Here is a 20,467-nt window from a genome sequence, read left to right as displayed (position 1 = left end):
TGACTTTCAAGTTAACAGCCAGTGGATTGATAAGGCAGCTGTTATTATGTTACCTGAGTGCTTTTTGGAAAGCTTAGCTCAAGGGCAAACCGTGATTTCTCCAGTGCGGAATGCTGAATCCCCAGCCTGCATACTGCTGGCAAAAGTGATGCTTGTGGCTGTGCTGCACCTGGGTGATGCCTGAGAAGCTGCCCCCAGTCTGCCCCAGGCTGCAGAGCTGTGGGTGCCTGCAATCAGTGAGCGTGGCGGCTCTTGGGGGTGCACAGGGGGGTGCCCCCACTGTTAACCCCAGAGCCGTCAGAGGGTTCCTGCTCCCTTCGCTTCTGCTCCTCCCGCCGGCTCTCCGAGGCCCTTCTCCTCATCCTCAGGTAGTAGATCCGGTTGGCTTCTGGGTGGGTGACCTGGCAGAGGGGCATTTTGTAGATGGCCGGGTTCTGGGAGGTGATCAGCAGGAAGAGGAGTGCCGAGAGGCAGAAGGGCCAGGTGCACACTGGCAGCCCGAGCTGGCAGGGGACACAACACACAAACAGCACTTTGGTACCATTTTTGGTCTCTGTGCTTATTCCTGCCTGTGGCTACACTCTTCCATGTGGGAAGCTGGGAGAGCCTTGGTTTCCCTGAAGGCACAGTGGGCACCAAATGCTGATTCAGCTGGCCACACAGAGGTCTGCTTTTCAGCTGCAGGGCTGCACAAAGCATCTGACACTGCAGACCTCAGTCCTGTCAGTGGTGCAGCTTCAATGCCAGTGCTGGATGGAACCTGGCACCAGCGTTGAAGCAACTGAATCAGGCTCTGAAGCTGTGATCACTTCAATGAAAGCCAAGACAGCCAGCTCACACATGGACACCTGAATTCTCTAACAGAAGAGCCAAATTCTACCCTCTCTGTTCTGTAAAATATGTATGGAGTGTATTATTCATGCATATTTCCACTCCCCAGTGACAATATCACACTGGCATCACATCTAATCCTCAGCCCTCTCCGTTCCCCCACCTCTGGACCTGAATTGAGGTTTTCCAAAAGCAAGATCACAGGGACAAAAAACTGGGTGTCCTTTTTCCTGATGACTCCCAAAAGCAGGTGTGCTTAAAGCAGCCCATATGTGGGGACCTACACAGTACTGAGAGGGTGCCACATGAAAATGTTCAGTGCATGAAGCTGCTAGTTCTAATATTTTTTTTCTTTTAAGTTAGTAAGTCAATTTAATTAAAATATGGTTTTGCTTTAATCTCTCAGATCTTAAAGAAGAAGCAGAGCCTGACATTTCTGTCTTCACTCCTTTCTTGATTTGTCCAAATATAATAATGTTGTACTTAAGAGAACAGTCTCCCCCTCATTTTAGTTCTCATACCCAGTTCAAACATCAAGAATATCTATGAGCAGTGTTGGAGAAAGAGATTGAATGAAGAAAATGAGAATTTAGATAATTTGGAATTGCTGAAAGATAATGTTCAACTAAGTATTTAATCTCAAACCATATGCTGTTGCTGTAACTCACATATACATGCGCAGCCCTGTTGTGGATAACATGCTCCAAAGGTCTTTGAAATCTTATTATCAGATATAAAGTCTTCAGGGGTACAATTCAGCTGACACAGGGTTTGTACAAGACCTGCCAGCTGAGTGCAGCATTCTCATTTCAGTGTTGTCAAAGCTGACATGGAGAATTTTGAGGCATTTCCTTAATGTCATATTTGAACAAATCAAGATGCAGTTAAAAACAAAAATAAAAAAAACCTTAGGTAAAACAGAAAAGCCCATACTTACCACAGAGAGTGCATTAGCAAGAGCTGCTCCAGAGTAGGCACAAAATAGTGCTGAAAAGAGAAGACCAAAGAGAGCTCAGGATGAGAGAAACATTCAATTCTCAATTCTCAATTCTCAAAAAACAAAACCCCAAAAGAAAACCCCCAGAAAAACCAACCCCCCCCCCCCAAAAAAAAACAAACCAAAAAACCCCCTAACCCAAGCAACATTTTCCAAATGCACAGCAAAATATCCTCCCAGATACCTAATGTGAGGATCACTGCTAGTGTTCAACAATTAGTTGAAATGCCCCAAGAGAAAGTGGCCTAAAACTGCACCAAGGGCGATCTAGGTTGAGTATTAGGGAAAAATTTCTTCACAGAAAGGGGTGTCCCACCCCACAGCTGCCCAGGGCAGTGGTGGAGCTCCCATCCTTGGAGGGATTAGCAGCTGTGTGGATGTGGCACTTGGGGATGTGGGTTAGTAGTGGCCTTGGCAGGACTGGGGGCACATTGATGTTCTTGGAGGTATTTTCCAACACAAATGATTCTGTGACTGCATTTTGTTCTTTCTTCTCTGTAGAGATGCATGGTGAATGAAGAACAAAGTTTCATCAAGATGGAGTGATGGTGGCATTTCTTTTATCTTTAATTTTTTTTTTTAAATTTGGCACTACCTGATCCACATGCAGTGGGAATTTCTGAAATTCTCCAGAATTCTTCAGAAATTCTCTGTCCTGTGCCTTCATACCACAACCAGTTACCAAAGGGTCTCTTTGCATCAGGATGCCAGAATGGCAGAACAGGAGGCAAGGTCAGGCACCCAAGGGTTAAATCAAGGAAGGAAAAGCTACTGAGAAACCCAGAAACTGTGCTCAGGACACTGAGATAAAGATAATTGGAGCCTGGGCATATCTTCACAGGAATGTCTTAACTGGGAAATTTCTCCAGCTGTTCCCACAGTGCCTGGTTTTGGCTGCTGTTGCGTGTGGGGTCTTTGGGTGGATGGGTTTTAAACTGACCAGGTGCAACAGCTCCCTTCTTATGACACATTTCCCCCAGTGACACATATAATCAGGAAAAGGCTGCTTCTATCAATCTGTTGAGTTGCTAACTGGTTAAACATGCTCATGGATTAACTTGAGCTCATTCCACAAACACTACTTCCACCCTTTCTAGATGTTTCCATGTTATCAGGGTCTAAAAGTATTCTCTCTGTACTTGCACAATCAAGCCCAATGCTGTTGCTACCAGAGAAACAGCCCTTGCACAGTACGTATTTTTGGGACACACAGAGTGATGGCTGGCTCTAAGCCTGTGCTCCTGTCTTAGGTTGGAAGTGCAAGATGTGGCTGGGGTTGTGTATTCTATTGCCATCTGTTAGAGGTGGGGCAGTTATCTTCTGTTAATTGGGCCACCCTTTAAAACCTGGTGGGGCAGGTTTTTTTCAATCTCTTCCACAACCAATCCTCCCTCTTCTGTTCATGGGACAGTGAGTGTCCCTGCGTGGCTGATAAAATTACATCATCCCATTGGAAGATGCTCTGGCCAGGGGGAGGAGCCAAGCATTCCTACCAGGATATAATCTGATATTTGGACCACAGAAGCCTTTTCCTACTGCATTCCCAGAGGAGCAGCTTTCTCCTCCCCTGCATTCCCAGAGGGAGCCCAGGCCCATCTACACCACCACTGGACCTTCAGAGGAAAACTCCTCCCTTGTGCAGGATCCCTGCTGCAGCAGAACCACAGCTGGCCCTGCAGGAGGGCTGAGCCCCCATGGGATGGGGCTGGGACACCACCCTGACACACAGGGGGGCAGGTCCTATTCTGACTTTGTCAGTGTTGTTTTGTATTACTACATTTTATTTTTATTTTTATTTTTATTTTTATTTTTATTTTTATTTTTATTTTTATTTTTATTTTTATTTTTATTTTTATTTTTATTTTTATTTTTATTTTTATTTTTATTTTTATTTTTTCTTTTAATTTTTATTTTTTCCTAATAAAGATCTATTATTCCTACTCCCATATCATTACCTGAGAGCCTCTTAATTTCAAAACTATAATAATTCGGAGAGAGGGGGGTTTGCATTTTCCATTTCAAGGGAGGCTCCTGCCTTCCTTAGAGGATGCCTGTCTTTTCAAACCAAGACAGCTCTTAATAAACTGCCCAAATTTTTGCCTTCCCTTTATGTAAAAGATACTTACCGCAGGCAAATGAGAGCAAATGTAGAAGATACCACAGGCAAATGAAAGCACATGTCAAAGATACTCACCACAGGCAAGTGAGAGCACATGAGTCTGCCAGGTCAGGGCGTAGAACATGCCCCCGATGGCAATGCACGCCAGGGCACAGTTGTAGTTGTGTAGGCCAAGGTAGATGCTGTCAAAGGGGGATGCAATGCTCAGAGCTGCAGGACAAAGGCAAGGCTGTGAGCTCAGGTGTGAGAGGAACATGCAGGAGGAGTCTGTCATCTCTTCCTCATAACATCAGGGTGGGTTTGTCTGTTCTCACACACGCACACATGCAGGAAAAAGAGGATGTCAAAGGAGGCTCTCATTATTTTAGAGTTCTGATAATGTCCCTGCGGTGGAATTTGGCCCAGTCTCAAAGGCTTAATTCAGACAAAACTTCCTGTGTATTCACTGAGTGTGTTGTATCCACACACACAGATGGAGGATCCAACCAGAGTGTGGGAAAACCTCACCTGGGTGTCCTCCTTGCAGAAAGCTGTGCTCACACACACACTGTTTACACCTCATATGTACCCTAATTTTGAATATCAGAGGCACAACTGCATGTCCTTTGTGGGAGCAAGCAGAGTTTTCAATTTTTCCTAGAGATCTTTGTGAGATATGGTCCAGTTACAAGAGGTAGTCACTCCACCTGTGCAGTGGAAATTCTCCACGGGGATGGGAGTTGGGGGATCTGCCCCAAATTTGACCTCTCAGAAACTTCTGTAGGATTTCTCACAGGCTTCAGGAGTACCAGTGAAAAGGAGAGTTCAATATGTAGTGCACAGACCACTAGCAATATTAATGCATTTCCTTCTGTATTGTCCTCATCTGTACTCTGTTTTATCACCATGCTTGTCCCCAGAACTTTCCCCTGACCTTTCCCTTCTAGACTGAATGCCATACCTCTGCAAGTCCTGCCATATGCTCTTAGCCATACAAGTTTTGTTTAAAATCATGAATATAACACAGCTACATCATGTATAAAGTGCTTCAGAGCACAGAGAAATTTTTGGATCACTGCCTTTACCAAGGAATCAGACTACACTTATTCTGTCATCTGTATTTATTAAAATTGGTCTCTTAAGTGGCATTAATGTTATCTAACTTCTAGGGTCTGCTTCTTGTCTCTCAATATTGTTTCTCTCTGGTTAGTGGAGAGACAGGACATTTTTAGTGGCATTCATTTTGCTATTTTGACAAATCCACAGCAGGGCTGAGCAAACTGCATCCCAGTAAAGTCTGTTTCTCTTCCTTGGCTGATTAGTTCTGGGCCAGACCTTTGCTCGTGGTCATCATTTAAAGCAATTGTGGTGGCAAGAAATCAGTTCTGAAAGTCTTTCTCCAGATTTCCTTATGGTCTCCGTGGGATTTATCACATCCAATGGCTAGAGAGTTAAGTAAGGTGGAACAAACCACCTGTCTGAGTTACAAATCTAACAAAAAATGCAAAGTTTAAAGAAAACCTGCTTCTGTTGTTCCTTGCACTCTGTTGTGTGACCTTTGCTAAGAGCTTTCAAATTTAGAGACAGTTTGAAAGATGAGTGTTTTCCCCACTACGGTCAAGATCATACAATTTTAAAGTCTGGACAGAATCTGCCTTGGATCAAGATACCTTGGTTGCAAAAATAATTTGGTCGGTGTTTCTTACCTGCAAACATCCCCACAGCTGATCCAATTGCAGCATGCAAACAAATCAGTGGGGAGGAGATGAGCAGAGCTACAAGGAAAATCCCTCCAGTCCAGGGGTTTCCACAACCATACACTTGACCAATCCCAACTGGGATGGATTGTAAGAGCTGCAGCAGATGGCAGAAAAGTGCTTGTTATTTATTGTCTGTCTGTGCCCTGAGGGACACAGCAGATGTTCTATCCAAGATACTGGCTGAAAAGGGAAGGAAGAAATCCTGGCTCGGAGCTGGACTCGGAGCACCTCATGGAATCTCAGAATGGTTTGAATTGGAAGGGACCTTAGAGATCATCTCATTCCACCCCCTGCCATGAGCAGGGACAGCTTCCACCATCCCAGGCTGCTCCAAGCCCCATCCAGCCTGGCCTTGGACACTCCCAGGGATCCAGGGGCAGCCACAGCTGCTCTGTGGGGGCCTCACCACTCTCACAGGAAAGGGATTTTTCCCCAATATCTAATCTAAACTTATTCTCTTTCAAATTGAAGCAATTTCTCCTTGGGGGGAATGCCTTCAAAAGTCCCTCCAACTGTAAGTAGTCTTTGCTACACAATCTCTTCAGGTATGGGAAGGCCTTAGGTAACCCCAAAGTCATCTTTTCCAGGATAAATAAACCCAGTTCTCCAAGCCTTCTCTTATAAAAGATTTGCTCCATCCCTCTGATCACATTGGTGCCTCCTCTGGATTCCCTGCAGCAGCTCCAGCTCCTTGTGCTGCTGGAGCCAGGGCTGGGGCAGCTCTGCAGGTGGGCTCTCACCTGAGCCCAGGGGCACAGGGGCAGGATCCCCCTGCCCTGCTGCCCACGCTGGGGATCAGCCCAGGGCAGGGGGTTCAGCCTGGGGCAGGCCCAGCTCTCACCCACAGCTCCCCCAGCTCCTTCTCCCAGGGCTGCTGCCTCTGCTCAGCCCCAGCCTGGGTTGGTCCCAGGTTTTGCCCCGGCCCAGGTGCAGCTCCAGCTCTTGACCTTGTTAAACGCCATGAAATTCCCTGGGCCACTCCTGCAGCCTGTCCAGGTCCCTCTGGATGCCATCCCATCCTCCAGGAGTATCAGCTGCACCTCTCAGCTTGGTGCCATCTACAAATCCGCTGAGGGTGCCCTGGATCCCTCTGTCTGTGTCATTAATGAAGATATTCAATAACACTGGTGCCCAGAAGGATCCCCTGGGACCCTAAACCATTCACCACAACCCTCTGGATCTGTTACCCTGTTCTCCTCTGGGAAGGTGACCCTCCAGAGCTAGAGCTAGACATGAGGGGACTGGGTATAAATGAGTTTCTGTCACTTTGAAATCCTGATGTTTCCTCTGAATTTTCAGATTGCCACTGACAGTGTTGCTGATGTTTTTTTTAACCTGGACAGGAGGAGGTCATATCCAGATGTGTGCTGGATGTACACTCAAGACTAGTTTTGGGCCAAGCCAAGTTTGAGGGGAATGAGAGGCTCGGGTTCTCTGCTCCCTGAGGCTCCACCAGCCTTTCTGCTGGAAGAACCAGGACTGTCCCTGGGGATTCTGTGGCACCGAACCAACCCATGTACTTCTGTGAATTCTGACCCACATAAAAGCATCACCCAGAGGAGAACGCCTTCATGCTCACCTTCTCAGTGAAATACCACAAACCTGTTGGTGTGAAGCTTACCAGAGGCACATTGATGTCAGACCAGGTGATATTGGGCACTGCAGCTACGGGCTTGATGAGGGTTGTGGGGAAGAAGGGGTTGTAGTGTCCTGTGGCTGCCAGGTACAGGGTGACCACAATGTTGAAGGGCAGAGTGAAAACAGGAAGGTCCCATTTGCTGAAGATGGATCCCAAAGCACTGGACAGTACTGGGCTGAGAAAAGGAGAAGAAATAGAATTATAACTTGCTCATCACAATTTATAGTGGTGAGACAGCCTGCCTCTTTGGTCACAAAATGATAACTTTGGCAAATAAAGGCCAATACAGTTCCTTGTAGCAATGCCAGGTGGTGAATACCTTAATAATACCTTAATACCTTAATCTGCATCAAACAAAGACTTGTCAAAAGCTGTTTGTCTTTCTGAAGAAAATAAGGTCCCATTCATATATGCATCCAATACAGCATTTGAGCATGGACAGAGACAGGGAATCTGACTTACTATTCGGTTTAAAATTTGAACAAAAAGCAGAAAAGGAAATTTTGGGAATGTTACGTGAAGAACTGGGGAAAACTTCAGGTGGTCTAAAAAAGCTGCTGTCTTGAGGGGGCAGGAGGGAGTTGGAAATTACCCAATTTGCTTTTTTTTTGGCCTTTTTTTGTTTTGTTTTGTTCTTGTTTAAACAGTTTGAAGGGTATCACGAGATGGGTCTGGAAGAGAAATAAAGCAGAAGAAGTGATCAAAGGTAGTGGAAAATCTTCCATTAAGAAAGATAAAAATATTTACTCTGCTGGACACTGTTTCTGGGGACTCTGAGGCCCAACAGAGTGTAAGATGAAATCATCACTGTAGCAGAGCTGGGCAAGGTGCTGGTACTTGACTTCACTCAGACCCTGACTGATGTAATTTTGTGCTGCCCAGGTATCATCTGAAATCATACACAGTTTACTGAAAACTGAGACTTGTTTTTAAGTAGCTTAATTGAATATTTTTAGTATGTAAAGTATTTGGGGTGAGACTCAACCTAGAGTCAAAACACAAAAACCGTATAAACCTTGAAATACCATGGCCTTTCCCAAAGTTCTTGTCTGTAGAACCTGGAATATAATCTTTCTTTGATCTGCTTTCCTCAGGACATTTCCAGACTCTCTGATTTCCACTTGAAGTGTGTGTCCTACATGAATGTCCTACTGTATGGAAGCATATTGGTAAGGTAATATCTGATTTTTATGGATCTCAGAAAGCTCAAGGAAGAGAAGAAATTGCCAGTCCTTTGTGCAAATGGCCAGTGTTCTCCTTCCAGCTGAGCTCTTCAGCTACAGGTGAGCTGAATAGCTCTTATGGTCTACTCCAAGTAGCAGTGAATACAAAATCAATTTAAAGACTTTAAGTTTTTCAAGGAACTGGATTTGAGCCCTAGAAGGTCATTAAGCTGGTTATAATAAAAAACAACTCCATCCAAGTTATTTGACATTTCAATAGCAACATCTTGTGTCCTGCTGTACAGATACTATCAGTGGGAAAAATGCTTTGTTCTCCCTGTGTAATCTCAGATGAAGCCTATTCTTTTTTTGACAAGTTTGGTTCCCAAAGGAGTTTACAGATTTCCTTGCTTGCAGCTGTAGGGAAAAAAAATAAATCAGTACTTCAGTGAAAATAGTGTCCTAATTTCTGTGCTGAAATACAAAGCTTCTGTCACTTACACATCTTGTCAGGAAAAAAGGAAACAGTTAAATAAATGCTGACTTCTAAAGCTGAAAGTCAAAGTATCGGTTAAAAAAATCACTGAAGTGTCTGATTTTAAAATATTTCAGCTCTACCCTCAAGATTTGTGAACTAAACAATGAAGAAAATTTTGAACAAAAGGCCTCAAGGAATTCTGGCAGATGAGACAAACTAAACATTCTTGCAACATGTCCTGGGTTTTGAGAGATTGTTATAAAATGACCTTTGCTGAGAATGACTAAAGAAATGAAATATAAAAACAAATCTGATCTTAAAAGCAGTGAAAATCCAATAATGGTTAGCATCTTACTGCTTACAGTGATAAAATGTGACTATTAAATTAATTTCAGCTAAGGCTGTTAAACAGATTCTGCAGTGCTCTTCAGATCCATATTTAAAAATGGCAAAATTTAATCCTGATGGACATAGCCTGTTCTTTGGAGCTATTTGGAGGAATTAATTCTGCTCATGACTGGTTGCACATCTGAGAAGGAGAATATTGAATTCAGCCCCAGGATGAGCACAGGGTTGATTCAGGGCTTGGATGAGGAAGAAGCCTTGTGGTGTTGGGTGCAATGACCTCCATCCCATGTGTGTCCTGCTGCTGAGAGCCATTTTCAGAGGCCTGGGGTGGTGCTGCTTTGCCTGTGTGCTGCAACCAGTGTTTCTGTGCCCTCAGCTCCTACCATGTCCCCCACGAGCTCCGTGAGGTGACAAACACAACTCTCCAGTGCCATCAAGTCTGGAGTCACTGGCACAGGGCAGAGGGGCCCTCAGTGTGCCTGAGCTGCTTGTAGGCAGACCTATCCTTTGGGAATTGTCCCTAGGAGGAGTGATGCCTCAGGTTTTGGCTTTTATTTTCAGATTCTGTGCTGCTTTACTGAGTTTCATATTAGGGGATGGTGAGCTCTCTTCACAGAGCAGGGAGACAAAACAATTCCTTCTCTAGCTGAGGATCAGGGACAAATGATCCAAATTTCAGGCCCAAGAGCATAAACAACGTGGACTGAAGAGAAAAAAACAAGAGACATGAACTTGGACAATTAACTCCAACATGTAAATGGACCAAAACTTATAAAAATGAGGGACCCCATGACCGGCAGTCCATTTTATGTCCATTTTGGTTCATCCTGGGTGTAGCCCTGGCTGGGCTGTTGTGCTGCCCAAGGTGGATCCATTGAGGCCTCCTACTAAATGGAGGCCTTCCACTTTTTTCTTTAGCTCTGCCTGGTCTCTGTTCTGGGTCAGCCTTCAGAAGGCATGAGGAGCAGTGGCACTTACCAGGCCATGGAAATCACAGCCACGGGAGGCAGGAGCCACCAGTAGTAGTCGCCCTTGTCAGAGTAGACGGCCATGAGCAGGCCCGCCAGGATCCCGTTGTAGCCGTGCAGCCCAGCTGCGATGGACGACCTGCCATGGGAACAATTGAGAGGCAGAAAGCTTTGCTGAAGGCAGCCCATCTCTGGGGCCCACAGAAACGCAATTTCTAAGTGTCCTGCCCCTGTGAAAAAGCAGTGAGATTACTGATGTACTGCCTTGCACTGGTGTGTGGAAGGGGGGAAGTTTGGGAGCTGCTGGATGATGGAGGGGGATCCTGGTGACTCAAAGGACCTGCATGGTTTGAGGATGGCTATCAAGGAGAAAGAACTGTGTGTTTTCAGGAAGACAGGCAGCCACAGGGACAGGCCAGCTCTTCTTGGCCCCAGCACTGTCTTCACCTGAGTCTTCTGTCTCTAACACGGCAGGGTGACCCATCAGTGAGCTCCAAATAATATCACAACCATCAATTTTTATTAAGTGCACAAGGACACGAGGTGCCACCTACCTGTCCTGGCTGAGGGCCAGTGCAGTTAACGTGGACACGGTAGTTCCAGTGCAGCCCGTGAGCATCCACCAGGGGCTCTGGATGAAAAGCCCCACTAAAATGATTAGCCCACTGAGAGGGTTGTTGACAAACATCACCTGAGAAGTCCCTCGCAAGATCCAGTCCACCAGCTGAACCATTAAGGGCTTGCCTGGAGGAGATCAAGGCAAAACACTGTTGGAAATGCATCATTTTAGCAAAGTACAATCATTGCAGCCCCTTTCTGCGTATAGAACAGAGGTGAAATATTAACAGTTCTGTAAAACAGGTCTCTGATTGGTTGTTGTCTCTGTATATTGTCTGGCACTTGAGAATTAATAGGGATGTACTGGGTACTGCTATAAAATTTATGGAGGGCCAAACACACAAGTGATTTATTTATGGTTGTCAGAGAATTATTTGTCAAAGGATTATTTGCATGGTAGATCACTTTAGATTCTGCTGTAAAATCAATAATGAGACAGACTCTTTTTGGTGTATAATTCAAATGCAGGGGGGGACTCTGAAAATACTTTATGTATATAGGGAAATACAGGAAATATAGGAAAAGGAAATGATTTTGCTCTTTTAGGAAGAAAATCAGCAACCTTGAGCATGAAGGTATGGTGTATATGGGAGATGGGGGTCAAAGATTTCTAAAAAGTATTCTGAGAGCTAAAGAACCTAAATTAGAAAGCAGTAATTATAGTTTGGACAATACTCAGGGCAAAGAGGCATTTCCAGAGGACAAAGAGTTATTGCTCTTTGGAGAAGGTTATTGAACCTGGACAGAGTAAACAGACACCAAGCACAGATACCTCAGGTGAGTGCAGGGGAAAGGTGGGATGAAGGCACTGCAATAACATTTTGCTGCTTGTTCTCCTACTGCAAATTGACTTGAGTTTTTCCTCTGCCTCTCTTCTGGGAAAACTGCAACCATTTCTAAACTGCTGTGTGTTATTAAAGGATGATGCAAGGAGAGTGGTTGGGAAAGGGGAGCTACTTCCATGAACAAGATGTTCAGATGGTCATACAATGTGCATATGCAGCTTTTATCTTCTACAAGATTTGAAATTAATAATCTTAATTTGATTGTTCATTAGATGCAGCTTAAGGTGCCAGGGTATTTTCTGAATATGGGCAATGAGTTATTCCTAAGAATTCCTTCCAGGCAGGGTTAAGGAGGAAGAACAAGGAGGAGGAACAGGTTTCTTAGAGGAAAATGTCCAGGCTTGTCTGAACTAATCTTAATTAATATTTGGTGTTGAGCTATGCAACAGGTATCAGCAATACACTTAGTCTCAGACACAAGTATTAGCTGTAAAAATTCAAATATAACAGAGGACAGCGGCCAAAGCTTTCCAGAACACTGAATAAGAAAAGTTGTTGACAAAGCATGAACCACTGGAGTAAAGAGAAAGCAGGAGGAGATATTCCCCTGTGTCTGGGGATAACACTGGTCTGGCTATAAATGGATGCCTCTTTTTTCTCTCCCATTGCTGGAGGTGTACTGCTAACAACCTCAGCCTTGACAGAGGACCCACAGTCTCACACAGCCTCTCAATCCCCAGTAATTATGGGTATCTTGGACTGTCTGCTCATGCATTGCTCCTGTGTGGACAGTGAACCTTTGAGATCAGTCCTGGCTTCTATCTTATGGCATTGTAACACCCTCTCAGTGCTTATTGCTCCCCCAAGGCTGGGAACTCAAGAGCCTCTGCCTCTATCAGGAGGCAATTCCCCATCATCAGCCCACAGATGGATGAGAGACAGTGGCTGATCCAAGGCAGGAGACTCAACGCCCAGCCCTGCTGTGTGATTCTGGCACTGCTATGTGAAACGTGATGCTAATGACGCGTAACTGATTGAGTGTGAAAGACATCTCAGGACTGTGCCAAATTTTGCCTGCTGACATGGTGGTGGCCAGAAGATGCAGTGGATTGTCTGCCTGAAAGTGGGACAATTAAAAGGCCAGAGTTTGCAATGAGCTTGGACCATGCTGCTTCTGCTCTGCCTCAGGGGGTAAAGCACATTTCACTGGAAGTACTGATGGTGATATGGATATCCCCAAACACATCCTTCTGCTTACTTTTCATCCACTCTCCATATTCATTCATTTCTCCTGTGAGATACCCAAAACTATGGTGGATCCAGTTTCTACTTCTCCACAGCAGGTCCTGGGCTCTTGGCATGTCCTTCTTGTACAGCTCCCTCTCATTGGGAAGTTCAGTCACAACGATCTCGCCCAGCTCCATCCTCTTTTGGGTGATGGTAAAGGGTAACTGTAAATCACAGAGACAGTGTGTTAGAAAAACGTTTTGGGCTGGACTCTGACAACCTCCAGAACCCAGTGGTGGCATCTTTTATCAAAGATAGGATGTTTATAGAGAAGAGATCTGCCAGATCCACAGCTGGGAGTGGTATGTGCTGCAGTGGTGTCTCCTCTCAGGGATGGGCACCAGGCACTGCCCTGCTGCTGTCATGGGAATGTGGCACACACACAGAACTGCAGGGGGAAAGAGAGACATGGCATGGGTGCCTTGCAGCATCCATCTCCAGCTTCTGATGCAGCCTGTGGCAAGCTGCTGGTTGGACATGAGATGCGACATCTGCCAAGAGACTGAGTAGCACCTGTGTGCTGACCATGCTTGGCTGGGTGTAGCTACTGTGGCAGGTGCTGAGAAGGGAGCCTGATGAAGTTTGTCCAGCACTGAGCTGGAGGCAAGCAGTGCAAATTGCCAGTACAGCAGCAGAGAGTAGAGGATAAGGAAACACAAGAGGAGAGGCTGAAGTGTGTGTCCTTTTTGATGTTGTGAGTTTGTGCTTTTGTATATCACCAGGAATCTATGATGCTCCTCATTCCACATCTGCCTTTGATAGAGCAGCAAGAGCAACCTGGGGTAGCATCAAAGCATTTTTTTTGCACAGAAATCAGCATCCACATGTGGCTTTTGACATGGATAGGAGCATTGGCTCAGGGCTGCATGCTTAGTTAGCAGGTGAATATTCAGCAGGAGTAGGGGTTTATTAATTTTCCAATTACAGTTGTGGGGCTTTGCTCATTAAAAATCTATTACCAATGAACATTAAAGAAAAAAAAAATACACAAATACACTGTACTGCAGCCCGGTGAGCTACACTGCGGGTCACACCCTCAAAATTGCATCCCTGCTGCCGGAGGGAGCCTGGCATCAGCTGTGGGATCTGCTCTGGTGATTTCGTTGTAGCGTGGCTGGGTTTCCTGCCGGTGTTGCCCCAAAGCGGGCAGTGCTGTGCAGGGCTTGCCCCCTGTTTTGCGGGATATGGGCACCATCTTCCGGCGGGAGCTGCTGCTGGGCGGCTCGGCCGGGCGGGCTGTCAGCGCGGCAGCCTGGAGCAGGGAGGGATGCTCGGATGCACGAAAGGCTGCTCTGCAGAGAGGAGCACTGACGGGAGGATGGCAAAGGCAGCCGCGGCTCTGAACGCCCTCAGCAGAAGGTCCTTGAGCAAGGAAAGCCGCTTTCCCCAGCCCCTGGCGGCCCGATGCTGGGCGCAGCCCGGCACAGGCGATGTGCTGCTCCTGTTCCCAGTGCTCTGGCTCTCTCTGCCGGCAGCTCTTCCCCACGGCACTTTTTGGGGTGACCTTCAGCATCGGCGTCAGCCTGGGCAGGGCTGCACCGGCGAGAGAGGCTGTTGTGTGGAACCGTATTAACAAAACCTGGGCGTCACTCGGGTTGTTTGAGCCAAACGGGGGAGGATTATTATATTCTATAATACTATGGAAGATACTGAACAGTCTAAAAAAGTAAAAGAAAAAATACTGTGGTTGTGCAAGGAATAGACGCCTGCAAACCTTGAATCAGATAATCAGGGATTGGTTCAAGTGGGAAGGAACCTAAAAGCCCATCCTATTTCACCCCCTGTCATGGGTAGGGACACCTTCCACTAGCCCAGGGTGCTCCAAGCCCCATCCAAACTGGTCTTGGACACTGCCAGGGATCCAGAGACAGCCACAGCTGCTCTGGGAAGCCTGTTCCACAGTCTCACAGCTGACTTTCTTCCTTACATCTGATCTAAATCTCCCCTGTTTTAGTTTAAAATCATTCTCCCTTGTCATGTCCCACCATGCCTTGTCCCCAGGGGCTGTGCAGCTCTCCTGGAGCCCCTGGAGGCCCTGGCAGGGGCTCTGAGGTGTCCCTGGAGCTTCTCTGGTGCAGCTGAACAGCCCCAGCTGTGCCAGGCTGGCTCCAGAGCAGAGGGGCTCCAGCCCTGGGGTGTTTCATGGGGTTGTTAATAAGGGGGTTTTGATGTTCTGCAAAGCTGTGCTCAGTGCAGGAACAAACAAGGAGCAAAAGAAGAAAGAGGGGTTGGTTTTATTATCCTGCTTTGTTTTCTGATCTGTAATCTCATTCTGTCCAGAAGCTGAGTCCAGTTCCTCGTTTCAGTTTAAGGCATCCTTGGTGGATGCCATTTTTGGCTGTTCCTTGTGGCTAACCAGAAAGATTTTGGTGTAGGGAACGCTGAGCTGGAGTTCCCCTTCTCCTCCCATGTATCCTCTAGGCTGGGGGAATTTGCAGTGGTTAGACATTGGGAATTTACATCCTTCTGAGGTAGGAAGAGACCAGCTTCTACTGGAAAATATTTGTGCCTGCTCGCATCCCAATGAGCAGTGAGGCTTTGTAAGATGCACAATTTTCTTGGGTGTAGCTCTGAGTGTAGCCTTCAGGTGGAAGTCAGGGCATCTCAACCCACAGCTGCCAACAGAAATTTCCTGCTATTCCCACAGACAGCTCAACCTGGGTGCTCTAGTGGGGCACCCAATAATTTTTGGAAGGGACACAGGGTCTGAAGTCAACAGCACAAGCAGGGAGGAGATTCCAGAGCAATGCCAGGCCAGCACCTGGCTGTCGCTGAGGTTACTTTCCCTACAAAGGTTCACAGGCATGTTTAGCCATTGTTCTGCTAACAGAGATAACTCTCTGGTGAACACTGGAACAGACTGCCCAGGGCAGTGGTGGAATTGTCATCCCTAGAAGTGATCAAAAGCTGTGTGAATGTGGCACTTGGGGACATGGGTTAGAGGTGGCCTTGGCAGTGCTGGGTTATTGTTGGACTTGATGATCTCAGAGTGCTTTTCCAACTTAAACAATTCTTTGCTTCCGTGATCCTATTCCATTTTGTCTGCTTTGTTTATTTGCTCATGTTCTCCCTGAAGTGTTTTCCAAAGGATTTCAAGGGCTGAGGTGGGCTTAGAGAGCTGCTCTGGATGCATGTAAAGAAGACTGGAATATGCCTTAGGGTCTCGAAGTTTTTTTGGGATGCATCAATAAAGAAAGGTGAGTGGTCCCTTTGCTGTGAACAGTAATCTCCATGAGCTGTGCAGTACAGCTGTAACCAGCAGGGACAATAAATGCCAAGGGGCTGTGTCTAAGTCATCACAGCATATGAAAAGCTTATGCTTATTTTAAACCCCACCAGGAAAAATTACTTGGGGGTTTTACAAAGCAGAAACATGACTTCAGAGCTCCCAAACCCTGTACTTACAAGGCTGCATAGCTCAATTCCCTCTGAAATGGAGATGTGGGACCTGTGTATTTTTAAAATTCTTGTCTTGCTCACATCATTTAACTGTCAGGGGTTAAGGGCAATGTTGTCATATGAGACTCCTTTCCACTCAATTCCTCTCTGTAGGGAGACATTAATATCTCCAGAGAGTGATTGGTGTCTCTTTTTCCCAACATACCTAGCTGATTTGTGAAAAAGGGAAAAAGAGAGTGTGTTCTGCCTCTCTTTTTCCACTGTCTGCGGAGGGAGCCTGGTGGCTGAGCTTTTAGAGGTCTGTTTGCAGGCAAGAAAAGTTCCAGCCTAAGAGACTTTGCCAAGGTCAACCCTGAATATTTTGGGAATGGGATCTCTAGTCCCAAGCTGGTGCTTTTAAATCACTGAGCCATCTGCAACAGGCCTGTAATCGACATCAAGTCGGGCATTGAAGTTCTGGGGCTAAGAAAACTGCCCCAAAACTTGCCCCTTTTTATGATTCCTGCTTGCTTTCTTCTTATGGATTGGATGGGAATTGTCTCATCTTGGATGGAGCCCACTCACCCTCCTCAGATGGCACAAAGCAACTTGGGACATGGCTGGAGGAGAAGGCTGAAGAATCACCAGATTTGGGGGGAAAGAAGTAGTGCAAAAAGAAAATAAAAAAGATATTTGAGGGTGCTGAAAGCCTCTGAAGTGCTACTGTGGTGAATCGTGGGGCTTTATGTAAGAACAGCCCAAGGGGCTGCAGCAGCTGGGTGAGACCCTGGAGGGTTGTGATGGGCACAGTGATCCCTGCAGGATCATTCCACCCTGGGAAAAAAAACACCATTTATTTGCAGGGAACACCTGTCAGTCTATTGATGGGCTGGTGCTCAGTGGCACAGGCTGCATGAATAACAGAGAAATCATTCTAACAATTATCTAATTAGGGCTAATGAGAGCCTGAATCACTTACAGCACACCTAGGGCTGATGAAGAATTCCTTGAGAAAGGGCCTTTTGTTAGCAAACACCAATTCATCAGCGTGGTAATGAGCAGTCCTGCTTGTTAAGAACATTTTGCAGACTGCAGGGTAGTGGCAGCTGGTTGGGCCTCACCTCCAGATCTACCTGTGCCTGCTCATCCCAGCAGACAGCGGCTGCAGCCTGCTTTTGAGGAGCAGGGTGCTGACAGCACAGAGATGTGTATTTTTAAAGCCTTCCACATCAAGCTCTGGGTTTCTCTTTGGCTTGTGCTGCTAAAGAAAACGTTCCCAGCATACCAATATCACAAAGCCTTCAGTGATCTGGTGGCCTCACGCAAATTAGAGAAAACCAAAAACAGCCCAATATTTTGGTCAGAACAGTGAGATGGTTCATGATCAGCGTGGTGGGTGATGAGTATCACTTGAGCCAATTGTTCTACAGGGCTGCTGTTTGTGTTGGGAGCTTGGCCATGTGTTAAGGTACCTGAAGCCAAGCCTGGATAAATTATCTTTCCACTTCTGTGCTGAAAGCACAGTCATCAGAAACGCATTGACTTCAAGGGACGTGGCCTCACAAGGGCCTTGAAAAGAAACAGTTTGCAAAAGCACATTTCTCTCATAAGAAGCCATAAAAGAATAGAGAAGAAATACCATGTACAGCTAGAGGGAAAAACTTTGGGATGGTGACAGAACACTTGGCTGAGTCGTAATGACTTTGCCAAGTGAGGCTCTACCAGGGATCAACCTGTGACGTTGAAAGCAAATGAAAAAATCAGGGCATTTCAGAACAATTGCTGAGGATGCATGCAGCACAGTTTCTGAGAATAGTTTCTGAGACCTTTAAAATAAGAAAAAAAGAACAAAAAACCAAATAACAAACCGACCAACTAAAAAAAAAAAAAAAAACACCCAAAAGGAAGAAAAAGGTATTCAGGTGACCTTTTTTCCTATCACAGTCGTTAAAAGAAGCCACATCCTGCAGCAGTTCTATCATATCTTTACAGGCACAGCTACAACAATTAGCAGTTGGAGTAGTTTAATGGGGCTAAATATGATTCTTACATCCTTATTTAGATAATTGGCTTTTACAGTGTGGTCTTGGAGTCTTTCTGTGTCTTCCTTTCCCAGTCTCTGTACTGTGTAATGCAATACTTTGCTCCAAGGCAAGAATTTACTACTTCTCCTTTCCCCCTCTGCTGCAGCAGTATGTCCCATTCTGCCAGTGGAGGCACAAAGTTTATTTAATGGATTATATTGGTGTCTGTGGTAGGAGCTGTGCTGGCACCATTTGTGTTTGGACTGTCTGTACAGCCACAGTCACACACACATGTGCACATGTGTGTAGCTGTGAAGGAGGAGGCTTTGGCTTCCTTACCACAGATCTCCTGAATGGTGTTGCTAGAAAGGGATTAATGGGCTCATAAAGTGGTTTGTGTCGAAATGGACATTAAAGCTCATCCTCTCCCACCCCCTGCCATGGGCAGGAACACCTTCCAGGCCTTGGACACTTGCAGGGATTGGGCAGGGCCACCTTCCCTGGGCAACATGTGCCAGGGCCTCATCACCCTCACAGGGAAGGATTTCTTTGTAATATATTATCTAACTCTAGTTCTATTCATCTTGACTCCCTATAACCATTTAAAGGCTTATCATTATGTTGCTTCTCCATGGCTGACATGGAGATGATCAGTATCATCTCCAGGGAGATCACCCAGGTGTGTGGGGACATCATTGTTGGGATGGGATGGATTGACTCCCAGAAGTGTTTCCCTCCTCCTTTCAGTGACACAGAGAGGCTGAGGTGGGACCTACAAGGGTTGGCGTGTGCAGTGTGGATGTCTGTACCTGAGCATCTTGCCTTGATCTGGTCAATGTATGCATCTAAAGCATGATTCATCCTCTCCCATCCTACACAGATGAATCACATCCCAAATGCTGTCGCAGTTTCTGTCTATAACGGGAAAGACAGACAGCTCAGATGCACACAGCTGCACCACGTGTGCGCAGGGAGAGGCGTGATGAGTCTCAGCTAAGTGACTGTCCTAAGGTTATTCAGGAAATCTGCAGCTCACCGGGATACCAAACAAGAACACCTTCACGTTTGAACCAAGTGCCTCATACGTGAGGAATTTTCAAAATGCTATCTGTTTTTCAGTAATAAAAGTAGTCAGGTCAGGTAGATATTTTAAGACACAAAAATCCTGTTTTCCCGCATATGGTTCCAGTTATAAAACCAGAGGGGAAAACAAATAGAGAAAATATGAAATATAAAAACTGTAGCTTCTAAACAGAATGTTTTTCAAAGGTTTCCATGAGGTGTTGGCTGTTCTGCAAAGCAGACTGTAAAACAATTTTACAAGCCACATTTATTCTAAGAGCTCCAGTTATTGAAGTACAATTCAAACTCTTGTTCTGCCGGCCAAGTTCCATAAATTAAACACTTGTCCAATAACACATACCTCTCCTCTGTTTCTTTTTGGCTTTTTGTGTTTGTGAGTCTCACTCCTTTTTTTTTTTTTTCTTTTTTTTAATCCTTTGCAAATGGAAACAAAAAGGGTTTGCTTGTTCTAGGAATAGATTTAAGAAGCAGAGCAGTAAAAGTAAAAATAAGGCAAGGAAAAAGAAAACAGGTCAACAGACTAAAATGAGACTTTTGTTCCATTATTTTGCATCCTGCTGACACTGATTTACAGTGAGGGCTAAATCTGTGGTGTGAAGCTGTGTGATCTCAAACATTCAACTAAAGTTGTGCCTCTGGATATTATGAGAAACCAGCCAGGTGACCTGACAGCTAGGAAGGGAGGTTGGATGTGTGTTCTGCCTTCAGAGAGAACCCAATATCCCTCCTTCCCTAGAGCATTTTGCCCTTAGATATGTGACCATCACCAGGATCAGCCTTTTCTTGCAAGAGAGGGGACAGGGAGTGTGAGATATCCTGTCTGATCTGGAGCAGGAATGGACCTGCAGATATGTCAAGGAAAAGCCCTGCCAGTAGTGCTCCTGGGCTCACTGTCCCTTCCCTGTCCCACCTTTTCTCCTGTTTCTCTCTGCTGTCACCCACCTTCAGTTCATGCTGGTCTAGAGCCTCATTTTCAGGCTGTATCTAAACCTTGCATTTTCTTTCATTGA

General features: G+C 45.8%; 1 protein-coding gene across 1 annotated transcript in view; it reads right to left on the bottom strand.

Annotated features, from left to right (window-relative positions):
- Positions 1 to 233: 233 nt before the first annotated feature.
- The window catches only part of LOC132086425 (urea transporter 2-like), a 41,962-nt gene continuing 21,728 nt past the window's right edge, over positions 234 to 20,467 (bottom strand). The window contains exons 2-9 of the mRNA XM_059492093.1: positions 12,944 to 13,136; positions 10,837 to 11,026; positions 10,293 to 10,421; positions 7,308 to 7,500; positions 5,633 to 5,780; positions 4,023 to 4,157; positions 1,769 to 1,818; positions 234 to 503 (exon numbers count right to left, since the gene is read on the bottom strand). Of these exons, the coding sequence (XP_059348076.1) occupies positions 234 to 503; positions 1,769 to 1,818; positions 4,023 to 4,157; positions 5,633 to 5,780; positions 7,308 to 7,500; positions 10,293 to 10,421; positions 10,837 to 11,026; positions 12,944 to 13,109 (1,281 nt within the window). The 5' untranslated portion in view covers positions 13,110 to 13,136. The remainder of the gene's footprint in view (positions 504 to 1,768; positions 1,819 to 4,022; positions 4,158 to 5,632; positions 5,781 to 7,307; positions 7,501 to 10,292; positions 10,422 to 10,836; positions 11,027 to 12,943; positions 13,137 to 20,467) is intronic.

Source organism: Ammospiza nelsoni, chromosome Z (genome assembly GCF_027579445.1).
Source record: "Ammospiza nelsoni isolate bAmmNel1 chromosome Z, bAmmNel1.pri, whole genome shotgun sequence".
Taxonomy (NCBI): Eukaryota; Metazoa; Chordata; class Aves; order Passeriformes; family Passerellidae; genus Ammospiza; species Ammospiza nelsoni.
The sequence above is the reverse complement of the archived record's forward strand: the minus strand, read 5'-3'. Positions and strand labels throughout refer to the sequence as shown.